Here is a 17403-nt window from a genome sequence, read left to right as displayed (position 1 = left end):
CCATGCGTGCAAAGATTTACAGTGGCCCTTTTGTGATTATGGAGAGGGGTTTGGACACATGGCCATCACTAACAAGGGATTACTTAATAACAGGAAGCTGAAGTGGCAGAGTCAGAAAAAGAAATATAAATAGGTAGGATATTTTTGGGGTGTGGCTATGCTTAACTATTGGAAATCTGTGCATGGAATGGCTTTTAGCCCCTAATACTAACAAAGTAGTGTAGTGTAATCCTAAAAACGTACAATAGTTAAAGCTAGCTACCTGACATTATACACAGATGCCTGCTTTAACCACGATACATATTTTTTACAGTAAGAATATTCCCATAGTGGGTATATCATTACACATGTGTTCCACCTTCCCATACATGGTATAAGATTGTGCCTTGTATTCATTTACACCAACAGATTCCAAATCACATGATGAATACAGGCTTGGAGCAGTGACATTTTCCTTGATTAGGAGCATCAACATGTCTGCAGTGCTGCATTTGGTGACTACTTCTCCAAATCAGTACAGACTCGCTCTGAATTCTGCCATCCTTCACTGATGGCAAGACAGTGTTCTGTCCTCAATTTGGGTAAGTACTTTTCATCCAATAAACAGGCTCAGCTGCCACAGGTCTATGGAAATCCATCCCTTTAATCCTGCTTCAATTACAGACATATGAAAAAGAAAAAAAAAAAAGCTGTCATGCCTTAATATGTTCTTTCATTTCTAATCCCTATAGTTTAGTTTGCTTCTGTCATGTAACAACTGGATATTTAATTTGTTAATTTAAAGTGGTGTGAACTGTAACATGACTAGTTTGTTGGAGCTTTTCTCCATAGATCTTCAATGAAAATAGGCAACTCACTTATCAAAATAAATAAATGTATTTTAGAATTATGAAATCAGAATGTGTAATATTTGATGGCTTTACAACCCCTCTTTGTAAAAAAAAAAAAAAAAAAAAAAAAATCCAAAAGTAAATTGATTCTGAATTCATAAGCATATTTGATCAAACTATTCTGACATGTGAACAAATGGCAACATATTATTGTCCTGGTCCCCTTCAATAAACACATCACACCAAATGATATTTGACAACCTTTATTAAACTTGCATAAACATAACTAGTTATCCAATATTTATTAATTACAAATGACAACACAATATAGCTGATTGAATTCCAACATCCACATCCATGTAATCTTAATCAGGGCAGTGTGACCTTGCTCATCCTGACCCAGTAAGCAGCATCCATACCTCCAACTCGCTTACTTATGAAGCAGCATCCCACTACTCACTTCATTTACCATTTATTGAATTGCACCTCCCACTTATTTTACTTATGAAGCAGCGTCCCACTCTCACTTCATTACCATTTATTGAATTGCGCCTCCCACTTATTTTACTTATGAAGCAGTGTCCCACTACTCACTTCATTTACCATTTATTGAATTGCACCTCCCACTTATTTTACTTATGAAGCAGTGTCCCACTACTCACTTCATTTACCATTTATTGAATTGCACCTCCCACGTATTTTACTTATGAAGCAGCGTCCCACTACTCACTTCATTACCATTTATTGAATTGCACCTCCCACTTATTTTACTTATGAAGCAGCATCCCACAACTCACTTCATTTCCATTTATTGAATTGCGCCTCCCACTTATTTTACTTATGAAGCAGCGTCCTATTACTCACTTCCTTTATCACTTATTCAATTAATATCCGACCAAATAACCGGCGTCCTTACAGCCGCTTGCTTATTTATCTAGCCACCTACAATGCTCACTTCCATTCCCAATTCACTGGAATGACCATCCAAAACCAGAGGCGGGACAGAAGAGGGCACACCTGTCCCTCTTCTCTGCCCTACTTGATCTGACAAATGACCATAATCCCCACTATTCTGCTAAAAAAAGGGAGGGAAGGTGGGTAGCAAGTTCACGCCGAAATGTGATTCCTTACCCAAATTCAATCGCCTAAATCCCTTAAGCCCCTCCCTGACCATACCTCATTTCCTCCCAATCATCCCTCCCTAGTTAACCCTTACCTCCCCCCACCCTCTATACTTCTACTAATATATTTAACTAACCTCACTCTGAAGATGTCCCAGGACAAATTGGTTTGTTACCAAACCTCACTTGTCCCGGTCCCCTTCAATAAACACATCACACCGAATGACATTTGACGACCTTTCATAAACATAACTTGTTATCTAATATATATTAATTACAACTGAAATCCAATATAACTGATTGAATTCCGACATCCAGATCCATGTAATCTTAATCAGGACAGTGTGACCTTGCTCATCCTGACCCAGTAAGCAGCATCCATACCTCCAACTCACTTACTTATGAAGCAGTGTCCCACTACTCACTTTTTTTACCATTTATTGAATTGCACTTCCCACTTATTTTACTTATGAAGCAGCGTCCCATTACTCACTTCCTTTAGCACTTATTGAATTAACATCCAACCAAATAACCAGCATCCTTATCCCCACTTGCTTATTTATCTAGACACCTTCAATACTCACTTCCTTTCCCAATTCATTGGAATGACCATCCAAAACCAGAGGGGGAACAGAAGAGGGCACACCTCTCCCTCTTCTCTGCCCCCCAGCCTAACAAGGCTGTTCCCCCTCTCTCCAATAAACTTTAAGCAACTTAATGACCATTAATTCCTTAGGCCATCATCATTCAGTGTACCCTATCCCCACTAACTAAAATGGATCCGTATCACCTCCTAAAGCTCCATCACATAACAAAATAGCCATTTACCCAAACCACTGAAAAAAAAAAAACACTGATCCCTTTCCTAATGCCAGTGTAACAAACCATAAATTCATAACCCAGTATAACCCCTACACATAAACTAAATAATCTGTATCTGAGACAATGGAAGCATCAAGGATTAAAAACTATTACCAGCCAACTGTACAACCAAACCTTAAAACTCCACGGCCAATAAAACTATGCAGAAGCGATTGCCTACCTTCATGCCCCTTACATCCCCATTTACCGCCCAAATTAATGTAATAACCAAATAAAATCCCTTTACAGTCAGCCCAGTAACAATCCTAACATCATCAACTGTCAAATATAAACACAACATGCTTTAAGTGGCCATCATAGCATTAAGCAACTAACCCATAACAGCAGCATTATATAATCATCCAAGAGCCATCCAGCCATCCCTCGAACTATCCGATACAGTGCAGCACCTAAAGACATCCTCACCTTTGCTGACAGCACCTCCTAAGGTCCCTCCTTGCTAAAACCCTAGCTGCAACACAAAGTAGAACATGCCAACTTCCGAAAACTCCCACAGCATGCCTTGCTCAAACTTCTATCACTGACATAAAGAAAGCACCCTGCTACCAAAATATCCCAAAAAAATAAACACCCTTGTACCTACAATGCTTTCAAAACTGTCCTAACAAATTCCTTCAAGCATAATTGAAATGGTTCTTATAGTACTCCCATCTAAACCCTAACCTAGTATGAAACATTGCCAACACCTACCAAGCCCTATGAATCATATCAGCTTCCTATCACCAGATCATGGTCCCTCTACCAACACAGTAACCTGAATAGATAACTGTAAATGCACCCAACATCTAACATGCCTAACTGTGTACTTACCATATCAGCTGTAGACACTGCATATGAAGGATAATTTCAATACCAACATTTACGGGAGTCAAGTAGTGATTTCTATACAACCTATTAACACTGTATGGGCCCAGTTAACTCCTATTCCAATGATCCTAAGAACATTTCCATAAACAAGCAATACAATAAAATCCCCATGCTATCAATCTAACCCAAATAACAATTTAAACATAAAGTCATATTTGTCTAAAAATGTGACATTGGCAACCCCTCCAATTTGCTACTTTGATCAGCAAATGGCTGTAACCATGACATTAAAATGCAAAGAAGCCTAAGATGCTGAAACTTTAAACTATCTCCCTGCCCATACCTTTCAAGTATACCTCGCCTTGAGGAACATCCCTTACCCACGTCATAAAAAGTCATGTTCCTCAAAGTTCCCTATAAATCTGGCACCAATTCCATTCTAGATATCAGAATTAAAATTTTGCTAACTTATCAGAGGCCTAAACCAGTGGCCTCAAAGTATCCATGATCCTATAATGATTGGACTCCACCTCACATGTGAAAACCCCAATCTCCCATTAAACAATCCCTCTCCCAGGATTACCATGTTCCAATATGCCTCTCCTTCAACTTGTCTCTACCTCAATAAACTCCAAGCCTGCTGTGCCATCAATAGCACAGACTTAGGATTACCTGCTAACCCATTGTGCGCCATTCCCACAATCCAACATCCCCACAAGCAGAATTCTTTACCTTCCAAAATCATTTCTGACAAGGCACGGACCACTGCTCGCCATGCACTCCCCCATCTGTAATCTCATTGTGCACCATTCCCGAAAATGAGACCTCCATTAGAACAGCTTCCATACATTTTCAAGCACCCTCACTTCTGGTCCCCAACATCAACTCAAATTCCATTCCTCCACAGTCTGCAACAAAACAAAACAGAATACGTATCTTGACTTTTACCATACAAGAACTGAAACAAAACAATTCCCCAAATCCTATAACGAGAAACTCTGTAGCAACACCTCGGCATTATGACCCCCCCCTCCCCCTTTAACGTCTACATTGAGTTCTGACATCTATGTGAAACTGCAATAGAAAACCCCAATGTGTAAGAAACGACTAGATAATGAGCTAAAATCCATCCCTTCTGTCACCTCAGGCCGCAATGTCCACTTAATGCAGATAGCAGTAAAATACGAGCCAATCATCCTTCTCTATTTCACCAAGGAAAATGTCCGACCAAGACTATAAATAAAAGCAGGTCAATGACCCTGCATATGGGCAAAGCCTAACCTATCACTCTTTCTAAGCTTAGCAAGCCGACAGACCACTCACCTCCCATTGCCATAGGTCTCCACTATAGCTGTTACAAACTCCTGTTATCTCTACTACGAACAGAGACAAAGCACAAGAAAGCTCTTACCTTGCTCTGCCTGCTCTCCAGACTGAAACCCGAATGCATGCCATTATTCTTTAACCGCAATCATAATGATTAACCCCTAATTGTCAGCAAAATGCCATTATGAAAGTGGCCCCAGATATGAAGCAAAAGTTTGGACACTGTGTGCCTGCGCGAGGTATGATTTAAATTTTGCTGATGACACCCCCACCAAGCCGTTCTGGCAATAGAATGAATATCTGCTAACTGAACATTACCTGAACACCTGAGCAGCATACTGAATCACCGCATCCTTATTCTTTTAAGGTAGAGGCAGAAACCTTCAAAATGCAGTACTCACACAGGGTACTAAATGATCAAAGCAGCCAACTAGCCATCCCAGCATTACCCAAATCTTCCCTGAATGAAGTTAAAAATATTTTCCAAAATGATCCGTTAATCATCCCCGCCATACCTCTCAACCTCGTAATACAAGGAATCCTGGGCAAAGCCTAAATTAATGCAGAGACAAAGTCCCAAAATATGGACAGCTTTTAAATGTTACTGTTATAAACTTAGAATGCTGCTAGAATAACAGGATTTGTGTTAGCATGCATTTTATGGAGGACATGAATTCTGAAACTCAAATATATGTCATTATTTCATCATATTTAATGCCTAAAGCCCTTCATGACTGCCAGAAAAACACAGACTTTATAAGGAATAAACCAAACATCTAAATCAAAACTCTGGACATTCTGTGCAAATCTGTGCAGTTGAAACGTACAAGTCCCTTCCCTCGGCTGTTAGTCACACTTGCACTCAAGAAACAAAAATAGTCAGTGCTGTAGCCAAACCTATTTTTTTTTTGGAATTTCTGTGCATTTAAATACATTTTCAGAAAATAAATGGCTGCATCAAAAGGACATCATTATATTATTCTTTGTCTAAAACTCTTAACATTAAGAGTATTTGTATGGGCAGATAATACAGACTGACAATTCAAGGTAACCAGTACTGTATCAACAATCTGGATATACTGCAAAATCCAAACAGTTCTTTGACAAGCTATACACGTCCAAGACATCTGAAGATTGAACAAAAACTATAGTCTGAAAATAAAGAGTTTAGTGCTGGTTTAGATTAATTATGCAGAAATAAATGCATTTAAACGAATACCACATAAATAATTATACACACTGAATATTTACAGGAAAGACATCTAACCAATTTAAATACCCTTGGGTAACTGTGACCGAGCTATTAAACTGATGCAGCAGTTAGGATTATCACCTGACAGTAAGAGCTTCTTACAGTATTGCTGGCCGAAAGAAAAGTCAGAACTACACGATGAACCACACTCTTTATTCCCTTTGCAGTCCCCCCAACCCATTCACTCCTTGGAAACTTTAATTTACTGTGATCACTAAACAAGCACACCTCCACCATGCCACAACAACCTCCATGAAAACTCTACCAACAAACTCACCTTCTTGACATTAACCACCAAGGAAGAAGCACATTACTCCAACCGACCCAACAAAAAATTGTACGCAGCCTGCCCCCAGACACAGGCACTCCACTAGAAACAGCCCATCAGGTGACCACAACGCAGGACCTGCCAAAGGCCCCAAAATCTGAAGAAAACCCAAAACAGGGACAATATTATACATTGCTCCTACAAACTTAGAAGTCGCTAGCATAAGACTCTTGCTTTAACCTGAACTTCCTGCAGGGTATGAAGTCTGAACTTTGAATGTCTGAAGAAAGCACGCCACCCCCAACTCCCCTTTTCCCTTTTTTCTTTTGTTTTTTTTCTTTCTTTTCTCTCTCCTGCTATTATTTCCAACAAGCAGAGGCAAGGATCAACTCTGCACCCTGTGTCTGGAAACAATCACAGAAGTATCATGCCTTCACAACCGGGCAACTGCCAAGCTCAAAAAAAAAAAAGGTCCCAGATGGAGACCACTCAGATAACAAACCACCCACTCTACTGCCTAGACCCCATGACCTCTGCCATGTGGGGCAGAGCAAAATGAAACACCAACACTAGCCCCCACAAATTATGGCCCTGTCCCCAAATCACAGCACCTAAACTCCCTGGCCTAAAGAGCGGCCAAATGGCAACCAAGAAAAGACTCATTCATTAACCCCCCCAACCACCAACACAGTTAACGGCCTGGATAGTTACCTGTGCATCAAAGCAAACCACCAGCAGCTATGTCTAAGTCCATGAACAGCTCCTTCAGCACCTCAATGCACAACAGGGCCACCTCAAGCAAGTGAAAAATCCAAAGTCCACCACAATTAACTGTTGACAAAGTCAGCATAAATCCAAAATCAGAAGAGGATGATACTCCACAACAAACGAAGCAAAACCAGATGAATGAAAAGACAAGTCCTTCATTCGAATAAGTAAGCGCTTTCATGTTGCTTGGAACGCTTCATCAGACTTCAACAAACCATAAAATTTAAATCAACTTATATATAAGTAAAACACCAATGAAAAACACATTAGCAAGTCACAAGTAAGTTACAAAAATACATCATTTCCTTTCCATAAAAATTATATAAATATATCATAAAGATCTCATGTTAATAAATGAATAGTAGAAGTAAAATATTAAAACATACCAAAACACATATTGCATAGTGAGACTTATGTTTAATGTTTCAAAGGTTTATCTAATAAAAATGGTCTCAATGAAAATTTATCATTGAGACCATGACCTTTATTCGCAGATAGCTTAATAATCCATTTTGCCTCAGCTTTTTCTGTCTTATTGCCAATATTACCAAGTCTTTCAGTCTCTGTTAACTGTCCTATTACTAAAAATCTAAAGGCATGTGTGGTGTCATTTTGTAGTACATGCTTGGCTAGGGCATTCCTTCATTCTCTCTATGTATAGCATACAAATGCTCTCGTATCCTTTCTCTTAAGGTTCTATTAGTCTTTCCTATATAGAAACAATAACATTTTATGCAGGATGCTAACTAAATCACATTTCTTGACTTACAATCAGCGTATTCATTAAACTCATATTTAACACCAGTATCTGGATGTATAAAAACATTAGATTTCATTATATATATATATACACTGGTTGCAAGAGCGACATGCAAATGTACCCTTTCTCTCAGAGGAGATCTTATTTTTAGGCACTCTCTCATAAGAAAGCATACGTTTTAAAGATTTAGTATTCTTATAGCTAAAGGATGGTTTTTCACCCACTAAGTCTTTTATACCATCATCTAACTGTAAAATGTTCCAATGTCTCTTAATAATGTTGACAATAGAATTAGTATACTGGGAGCATTAACACCCCAATAAAGCCCTACCAAGCCTCTAACATCCAGCTGACATACCCATATCTTAACCATGGTACTGGTAGGCAAAACTTTGTCCTCTTTCTGTGTAACTAGTAGTACATAGAGCAGATAAATGTCCCTGCACTACAAGGAATTATAACCATATCTCTCTGAATACATGCATGTTGGTTAAGTGTTTTTGGGGTGGATGTCATAATTCATCTTTTCAGCTTCTCTTCATTCTCCTCTTGAGCTAAATTGCTTCACATCTATTTCTTAAACATATACCAACTTCAATACGATCGGAGACCTGATCAGTATCATAATTGCCAATATCATGTACTTGTATGTATACTTACATTTATTTATGAAAGTTAAAGGTGTATGGTAGACCATCACTGTTGCAGTAACAAAATTCAAAGTCTAGAATTTAACTCTAATTTATTTTTCATTTACAGCTGCACCATCTAACTGTGGAGGATACCTTTCAAATCCAAGTGGATCATTCAGCAGTCCATTTTATCCAGGAAACTACCCTAATAATGCCAGGTGTACTTGGCAAATACTTGTGCATGAGGGCTATCGTGTATTGTTGATCATAGAAGATTTTCAGTAAGTCACACATCTTCAGATTTCTCTCACACTCAAAGAATCAAATACACAAATTACAATGTTAGATATTGGTTTGCACTGGAAATGCATTGCAACAGTAATGATTAAAATGTGTAGTAATTAAAATGAGAAAACATAAGGCACTATGGCAGGCACAAATTAAAACAATAATTGTTCTCCTGTTGTAATCTACTCTACTAACACAGAGGGCAAAAGCCCTGACTATGGCATAGGCAACCTAGGTTTAACTAATAGCTCAGGTACCCGGAGGAGCTGGTGTGGGTGGAGAAAATGAAAGGCTGCATTCCTGCTTTTGTTTGTCAGAAAGCATACGACATATGTGTCTGGGTACACATTTAATGGTAGAATCTCTGGGGGAGACTGGGAGTCACACCAAAGGTGTTGTCATGATATGGCAGGGTCTATAAGTACCAAGTTGTGGACACCTGGAAATAACACATGGCATACCAGCACATCCTCTTCTTGGATGCTACAGACATGCATCCTCAGACAGCAGAGGGTCTAGGCAAAATCATTGACCCCTTACCAACATCATTAGCATGGAGGTGTAAATCGCAACTACAGGGCAGGTTACCTATGTCAGATTAGCTGCATGGATGCATACTGGCACTGATTTGAGGAGGTTGGGTATGTCTTTCTTGGGGGGCAGGGATCAGAGTAGGATTGCCCTATGTTAGTCTGACTTGATGGAAATGCAATGAAAATAAGGGTTAGTCCTTTTTTTATTGTTATTTTTTAAACACGAAACACCTTTATTAAACTATCACTTACAACACAAGCAATCACACATTTATATAAATAAAAGCAAACCACACAGACACAATCCTAGTTCCAAGCATTTTACAAAACATACCATACATACACACACCAAGTTGCAAACATTATGCATTACTTATAATCTATGCAATCATTTTCAGTAAAACATTACATAGCTCACTTAAGTCCTGCCTTCTTTTAAACCTCATTCTTCCCCTGTATGTATGTATTACCATTTTTTCCTATGTAGTTTGCTCCTGTCCTTTTCTAAAGATCCCAATTCCAGTTGTTTTATCTCTGTTACTATATTTACTATTTCTAGTATAGTTGGTTTATATTCAGATTTCCATTTTCCAATAATTGCTTTTTTGGCAGCTACCATAATTAGACACAGCAAGGCCTTACCATATCTAGGCAATTCCAATTCCAATTCTGTATCATAGCTCAGAAAAATCATCTCCGTCATCACACCAATCTGCCCACCCTGCATCTACGACAGTGCATCCTGCAGGGAATCCTTAAAGTCTGTCAACTCACCACACTCACAGAAAATGTGTTCCCAATTACCTCTTTCTTCCCTGTCACACCTCCAACATTTGCTGTTTACCTGAGGAAAAATGCTCTGGAGTCTACTTGGGGATATAAAAATGTCTATTTAAAAATCTCCAAGCAAAAATTCTAAATCTTCTAAATTTTATTGCGTATTTGGGAGACATACATATATCCTCCCATTTTTTCTTTGTGAGCCTCTCTTCCCAATCCCTTCTAACCTCCTATAATTGATTCTTACATTTATCATGCAATATTTTGTATACTCTACTAATTATTCCCGTTTTAATGGCAGCTTCTGTTCTAGATTCTACTAAAAACTATACCAGTGCTGGTCTTTCATTTAGGGCCCCCTATTTCCTCTAATTTGGCTATAATCGTATATCATTCCTTGATAGAGAAGGTAATCTTTAACCTACACTCTAAATAAAATCTTGGTGTCTTAAGGGCAGGAATTGAATAATTTATGTAATGTTACTTAGGTTATATGATATATAGCAATATGTGTAAAGTATAATGTTTGTAAACATGAACTTGTTGGTACAGTTTGATTACATTTATATAAAAGTAAATTTGCTATGCCACAAGGAATAATTCAATAAAGGTGTTTAATAAAACAGAAATTAACGGGTAGTCCTGTGGTGGGCAATTAGCTCACCAAGCCATAAATGTAGCAGCATACTTTACTGGATACAAAGATGCATGGTGATGTAGGCTGCATGTTTCACCTCTGAAAGGGCGGAGCTAGTAGTTCAAAACAAAAATTACCACATTGCTGAGACGCTAGCAAGATCAGAAGAAACCTCTGTGGGTCACTGTATGATTACTTCTCTTGAGTTAGAGGAGGCTTGAGTACTGGCAGGCATGGGGACAAAAAGCATACAAAAATTACCCTAATTTCTAAATGTGGATAATTGCACCCTAGTCTGCTGTTCTTGACCTTTGCCCCAGTGAAGAAAATGTGCTAATAGCACTCTAGAGGAATGAGCAGGTCTGTGGGGAGGAATTCTCAAGGGTTAGCTTGGGAACTTCTAAGAAAATAGAGTAAAAAATGCAAGCATCAAAATGGAAATTGGCTAGGCTAGGCTAGGCATAAAATGGCTTGCACGAACTTATCTGGGAATCTCTGAACCAATAAAGCATTACTTTCAAAATTGCAGGCATGCAGAGATTTGGCAAAAATATTTTCACTGTATTGCAGCAACTGGCATTCAGAAAAGTTAAGGTTTTATATGCTGCACTAGAATCTGCAGATTAAATGAGAAATTACTTTAAGTTATTTGCTGAGGAAACAAAATAGAATACACACATAATAATGAGGCACCCTTGTTCTTTTTAAGGGATGTAGAGATCTATAAGCATTATAGGATAACACCTTATTTCTTTCATTATTAAGTGGGACAGGGCAGAAACCTGTCACTTTTCCTGACAACGTTAAGTGCTGCTGCTGGTGAAAGCAATGCACTTGTTGAAATGTGAGTGGCGATAATAGAAGGAACCATGAAAGGGAAAACGCTACAGTTGTAGCAAAAGCCTAAAGAAGGCGGTTATTTTCTTATACACTTCTAGATCCAAAAAGGTATTTTTCAATCCTCCTGTTTCATGTAATGCAGTTAATGTAGGAACAACGCTGGATGTAGTGCTGGCATATATGTGAATCATAACAGTCTTCTGCAGAATTGGGACATCTCAAAACATAATGAAGACTTAAAAATAAAGTCAGAAATTGGAAGTTGTGGAAAAAACTGTAAAACACAGGAGAACTGAAATCTGTGATGACATATGGACAATGGATAAAATTAAGCATAAAGAGCCTAGAATAAAGAAGAAAATTATAATGGCCACTGTGAACAGAAATCATGATTCAATAGAGTTTTTGTAAGCATACAGAAAAAGGTTTACCAACTTATGTATACAATAGCGAAGTGCTGATCAAGGTGTGGAATTAAGTTTTGGATGCTATTAAAACTGTATTCTCATAATTATGACTTATGTATAGGTGACATAAAGAACTGATTAACAAGATGCAGGGAATAGATAAAGATTTGTTAATACATCGCATAGAGAGGAAGAAAAGTAAACATCCAAGCCTGTTTGAAACAATTGAATTCACAGCCACTTGGCCTATCAATAACATAATTGTTTTGCTTCTACTCATGTTTTAATGATCACCGTCCCTGTTTGAACACTATGGCATAACAGTAATCATTTACATTATTAGAAAAAGTAAGACATATACATCTAATGTACACTAAACTCCCTTTAAATGCTAGTAATAAGGTACTTGCAAAGTTAATATACAGTAGAATATTTCTTATAAAAGATATTATTTCAGACTCCAAAAAAGGGTTTTACCATGAGGATGTGAAGTTTCTTGGTAATTTGAGCAGAGTGTTTAGTTGGACTAGATTCTGAAGCATACATAAATTGAAGTAGGTCAAACAACTGAAATGCTAAATACGGAAGAGTGCTGCCAGTGAACTAAAACATACCTGTTCAAAAGGCTAAATGTTGAAAGTAATGTATATGTAACTAGGTAAGCTACTGTGTGTTAGTTTTGCAAGTACCATCTTACAGAATAATTCACTGCAGGTAACTCAAGGTAACTGCACACATCTGAGCCATATTAATTGTGATTTCCTGTGAAATCCATGTTAATCCACTCTTTAAATGTATGTGTGTGTGTGTGTGTGTGTGTGTGTGTGTGTGTGTGTGCGTGCACGAGCACGCGCGTGTGCATGTGTGTGTGTGTGTGTGTGTGTGTGTGTGGGTTTATATATACATATATACATATATATATATATATATATATATATATATATATATATATATATATATATATATATATTGGTCCCCTACTATTCCCCGCACGGCCGTTTCACCGAAACTAAAATGGCTGGGCATACTTTCACGAAAGTGCTTTTCATCGAAAAAGCACTTTCTCAGAAGTATGCTGAAAAGTAAGGGAAATCATGGGGGAATGTCTGAGATTGTAGTACAGTGGGGATAAGGGAATATTCCCTTTTCCCCACTGTAGTGTGATCTCAGAGTGAGAATATAAAAATAGAGGGTGTCAGGGCACAGCCTTCCACATGGGGGGTACAGGGGGGCTTGCCCCCTGCGTAAACATTAGTTGTGTGTTTTTTTGTTTTTTTTTTTTTTTTTTTACTTTTTTGAGGGACTTTAGTGAAAGTACTTTTTTGGTAAAAAGCACTTTTGCTAAAATGTGTTCGGTAGATGTGGTTTCAGACTATTGAACTTTCGTTCAATAGTCCTAGACACACACACACACACATATATATATATATATATATATATATATATATATATATATATATATATATATATATAAGCATGTATATATATATATATATATATATATATATACAGATATATATATATATATATATATATATATATATATAGATAGATATTTATTTACAAGCCAGGCTAAGGATCTTAAAAGGGGCATTAGAAGCTCTCATTCATAAATTAGAGAAGCAATAAACTTTGTTAGCAAACCAATAAATCATTTTTTTTCTTTAAACTATTTACTTCTCACCAATCCCTATCTACTTCCTTAATCTATTACTTACTCAGCTGAAAATGCAGAAATGTAACATCAGTACTGGAACTAGGTTAGGTTTGTAGCAAATTTGCCAAACCATTCCTATTGTTGCATTTTACTCAAATCCTTCAACTGTCTTGAGCTACCTCTCTGTCACAAATTCATCCAACTTCTGCTGGTACACAAAATGATATACAACACCATAACTTGTTCTGCTGTTAGCTCTACTACCTACCTGATAGCTCCTCTAACTCCTCCACCTCAGTGAGATAGCTGGTTCAACTGATGCCCTGCCCTGCTCCCAAGAGTTAGCACCCCACCCTCTCAGAGAAAAAAAATTATCACTCCTTGTGCTGGCACAACAACCATGTAGACCACTTGCCCAGCTCATCAACAAAAGAGCGCAAAAAAAAAAAAAAAAAAAAAAACAGAATCATCAGTCATGTACGTCTCATTTCTGCTACCTGTTCCTGACCCTCAATCCTGATATTATAGTATAAAAAGAAAACTCAAACAAAGAAAATAATCTTTTTTTTTTTTAAACTGTAGTTAACTGCTTTCTACAAAATGTATCAAGCAGATGCTACAGTTTATCTCCCTGCATAGAAGGCTACAGTGCTCATATCTTATAGTCATAAAAAAAAAAAAAAAAACACAAATCCAATAAAAAATCTTGGAGCACCTTCAGCAAACGCAATGTTTATTAACATTAAGTGAGACTTCATGATAATAATGTATCCGAATACACTTTAAGTTTAAATACCTTTACACATGTGACATGCAAGCAATTAAGTAAATACATACAAACCGTCATTAGTTACTAAGAAATTTTAATAATAAAAAATAATTTCTAACCAACAAAGTACAAGAGACTAATACAACACAAAACATATAAATATAAACATATGAATACAAATTTAAATACGTATGTTTACTCATTAACAGTTAGCATGTCATAGCCTTTAATCTTATAACACTGTGTACTGAAATAAGTTAATTCAAAGCAGATGGCTTGTTGGCCTTCAACTTCAACTGCCAAATTAATTCATGATATTCTATTAATTCATGCCAAGGTCTATCCCCTGGGTTTTCATTCACTTTCTCTAGTACTCAGAAGGCAAAGGCATGACCATCATTACTTTGCACATTTATACAAACTGTTATTGTATTACTTTTATTTATGGTGTACATATGTCATGTCATAAATATGTTCATGGAGAGTTCTTGCCATTTTCCCTATATAAAACGTTGGGCATTATAAACCTATGTACAGCAAACATTGTGTGGCACAGTTCAAATAGCTCTTGGGGAATAGTTAATCAAAATTCTGAATTTTAATATAATCTTTTTTTAAACTGTTAGGAATGTTATCTTGCAATCATTCTTTCCTAAATATTACTTAAAGTTCTATCCTTTTTTAGTAATAAAATGTGACTTTACCCCAAAATTCTTAAACAGTGTTCCTTCATTAGTTGAAATATCCCAGTTGTTATATGTAATATGTTTTATAACTATCCAAATTATAAGTTAATACAATAAAGTTCTCAAAATTTAAATGACCAACTTCTAAATTTAGTTTTATTGCTTAAGTCAACTTTGCCTTTTTGTAATAATAGATAAATATATTTTTCTTCCCGCTTTCTTTTAACTTTATTTAATACTTCTTGCTGCAACCAAACTAGGTATCCCCTTCTTACCAACATACCCCTCGATTTCAATTTAAAATGAGCTACTGACTTTTAATAGCCAGATAAAAATTGAAATAAAGTGAAAATTTAAATAACATTGAAGAGAGTAATTCAGCTTTTCCAGCTGTGTTATGCTTTTAATTTCAGCTTACATTATAAGCAGACAACTTTGTGATATTGGTTCCTCATTTCTAGCTGGACTTTATCTCACCCATGTTCGGGGCTAGTCAGGAGTATGAAGTACTACCTCAGGATAACACCATATATGCTGCATGGGAAGTTTTTTTATTGTACTCCCACTGAGACTTACATGCTGTCACTGAGATGTACATGCCATCTCTATGGTGGACTCAACCAGTTCTCTGCCTCCCCAAAGATAAAAGTTCCTTGCATGTCTACAACCTCCATTAGAGATCAATTGCAAAATGCACCAGTGTTCAAGCTCTAATCCTCTCAGAACGGTCACATCCATCCTCTGTAGTCAGCACAATGGGCACCTGAATTGCTAATTAAATCCAGATTGCATGGCCATAGTCAGGGTTTTGTTCTTCTATGCTGCAGTCCTGAATTAGCTTTTTGATATTGGTGTAAAGATTTTGGTTAATATAAATGTTATATTAAATGATTATGCATTAATGAATCTGCTTAAAAGTTATTCCACATTTTCAAAATAACAAAACCCTTAGCCAACAACAAATCAATCTTCCTACAAAATACATATATAGTAAGAAGCGGCTACTGATGTTAGGTAGCTTGAAATAACAAAATTAGACTAATATGATTACACTAACACAGCCTTTGCAGGTGCTTTTCACTTCAGTTAACAATGATGTTAATCATGAATGCCTAATGGGAAAATCTGTTGAAACATGTAGACAAAAGTCCCACATAATCACAGAATGTCAGACAGATATTACAATTTACCAAACTTGAAAAAATTCTGACATACACTATCAAAAAACACCTCCTAATCTAATCTGTCTACTGCTGTCAAGAGGCATATACTTAAACCCTGGCCTCTCACACTACTCTAGCCAAATTAACTTTCCATAACATTTCACCACAATAAAAGACCAAAACTTTGTCTTGATTAATGCTTGTGGCATTAACAACAAATGGGCAAACTAAGTCTGATTGTCAACAGAACAACACGCATAGTAGCTATATCAGATACCTGGCTAAAAGATAACATATGTCCTTCAAACTTTATACAAAGCAACACCACCAAAGTCTCTGACACTAGACTAGAACAAGGTCAGGAGGAGGTGCTCTTCCATTAGTAAAATGTAACTCCTTACTACAAATTCTAGCCTTACCCAAAAGCAACACAGTTGATGATAGTGCAGCAAATTGGGTATTATACCATGTGACACTAGGAAGGTATACTTGACTGTATATTGCATCAGTGCACATCCCAACTCCATCCTCACCCACACATATACAAAACCTAATTCAAGAAACATTTCCTAATGTTTTCTCAAAAACACTGTAATACCATTTTTGTAAGTGATCTAAGCTATCCAACTATAGATTGGAAACCTACACCATAACTAGTGCATGTGCGCAGAGATTCGTGGACTTTGTCAATACAAATGACCTGGAAAAATTAGTCAGAGTACCCACCAGTGGGAATGACATCTTGGATCTTGTCCTTCCTAATACTGAGCATCTTGCACAGTCCCTTGCAGATCTTCATCACTTGGCTGACAATAAAGCAGTCTCCTTCAAAATAAAAAAAATTGAAAGCAGAGATCCCTCCCCCTAAATTACCTTTAAACATTTGTTTAAGACAAACGTCCTACTCCTAAGTGCTACATTGGCAGGCTTCAAATCCCCTCCAAATTCAGGTAACTCCACTGAATACACAAAGATATATACCACCACACTATACCAG

At 37.1% G+C, this 17403-nt stretch overlaps 1 protein-coding gene across 1 annotated transcript in view; it reads left to right on the top strand.

Moving 5' to 3' along the window:
• The window catches only part of LOC122788658 (deleted in malignant brain tumors 1 protein-like), a 1289564-nt gene that overhangs the window by 509640 nt on the left and 762521 nt on the right, over window positions 1-17403 (top strand). Inside the window, exon 18 of the mRNA XM_044055554.1 lies at window positions 8774-8927. Coding sequence (XP_043911489.1) covers window positions 8774-8927 — 154 coding nt within the window. The remainder of the gene's footprint in view (window positions 1-8773; window positions 8928-17403) is intronic.

This window comes from Protopterus annectens, chromosome 14.part0 (assembly GCF_019279795.1).
Source record: "Protopterus annectens isolate FY-2018-M chromosome 14.part0, PAN1.0, whole genome shotgun sequence".
In the NCBI taxonomy this organism is placed as follows: Eukaryota; Metazoa; Chordata; order Ceratodontiformes; family Protopteridae; genus Protopterus; species Protopterus annectens.
The sequence above is the reverse complement of the archived record's forward strand: the minus strand, read 5'-3'. Positions and strand labels throughout refer to the sequence as shown.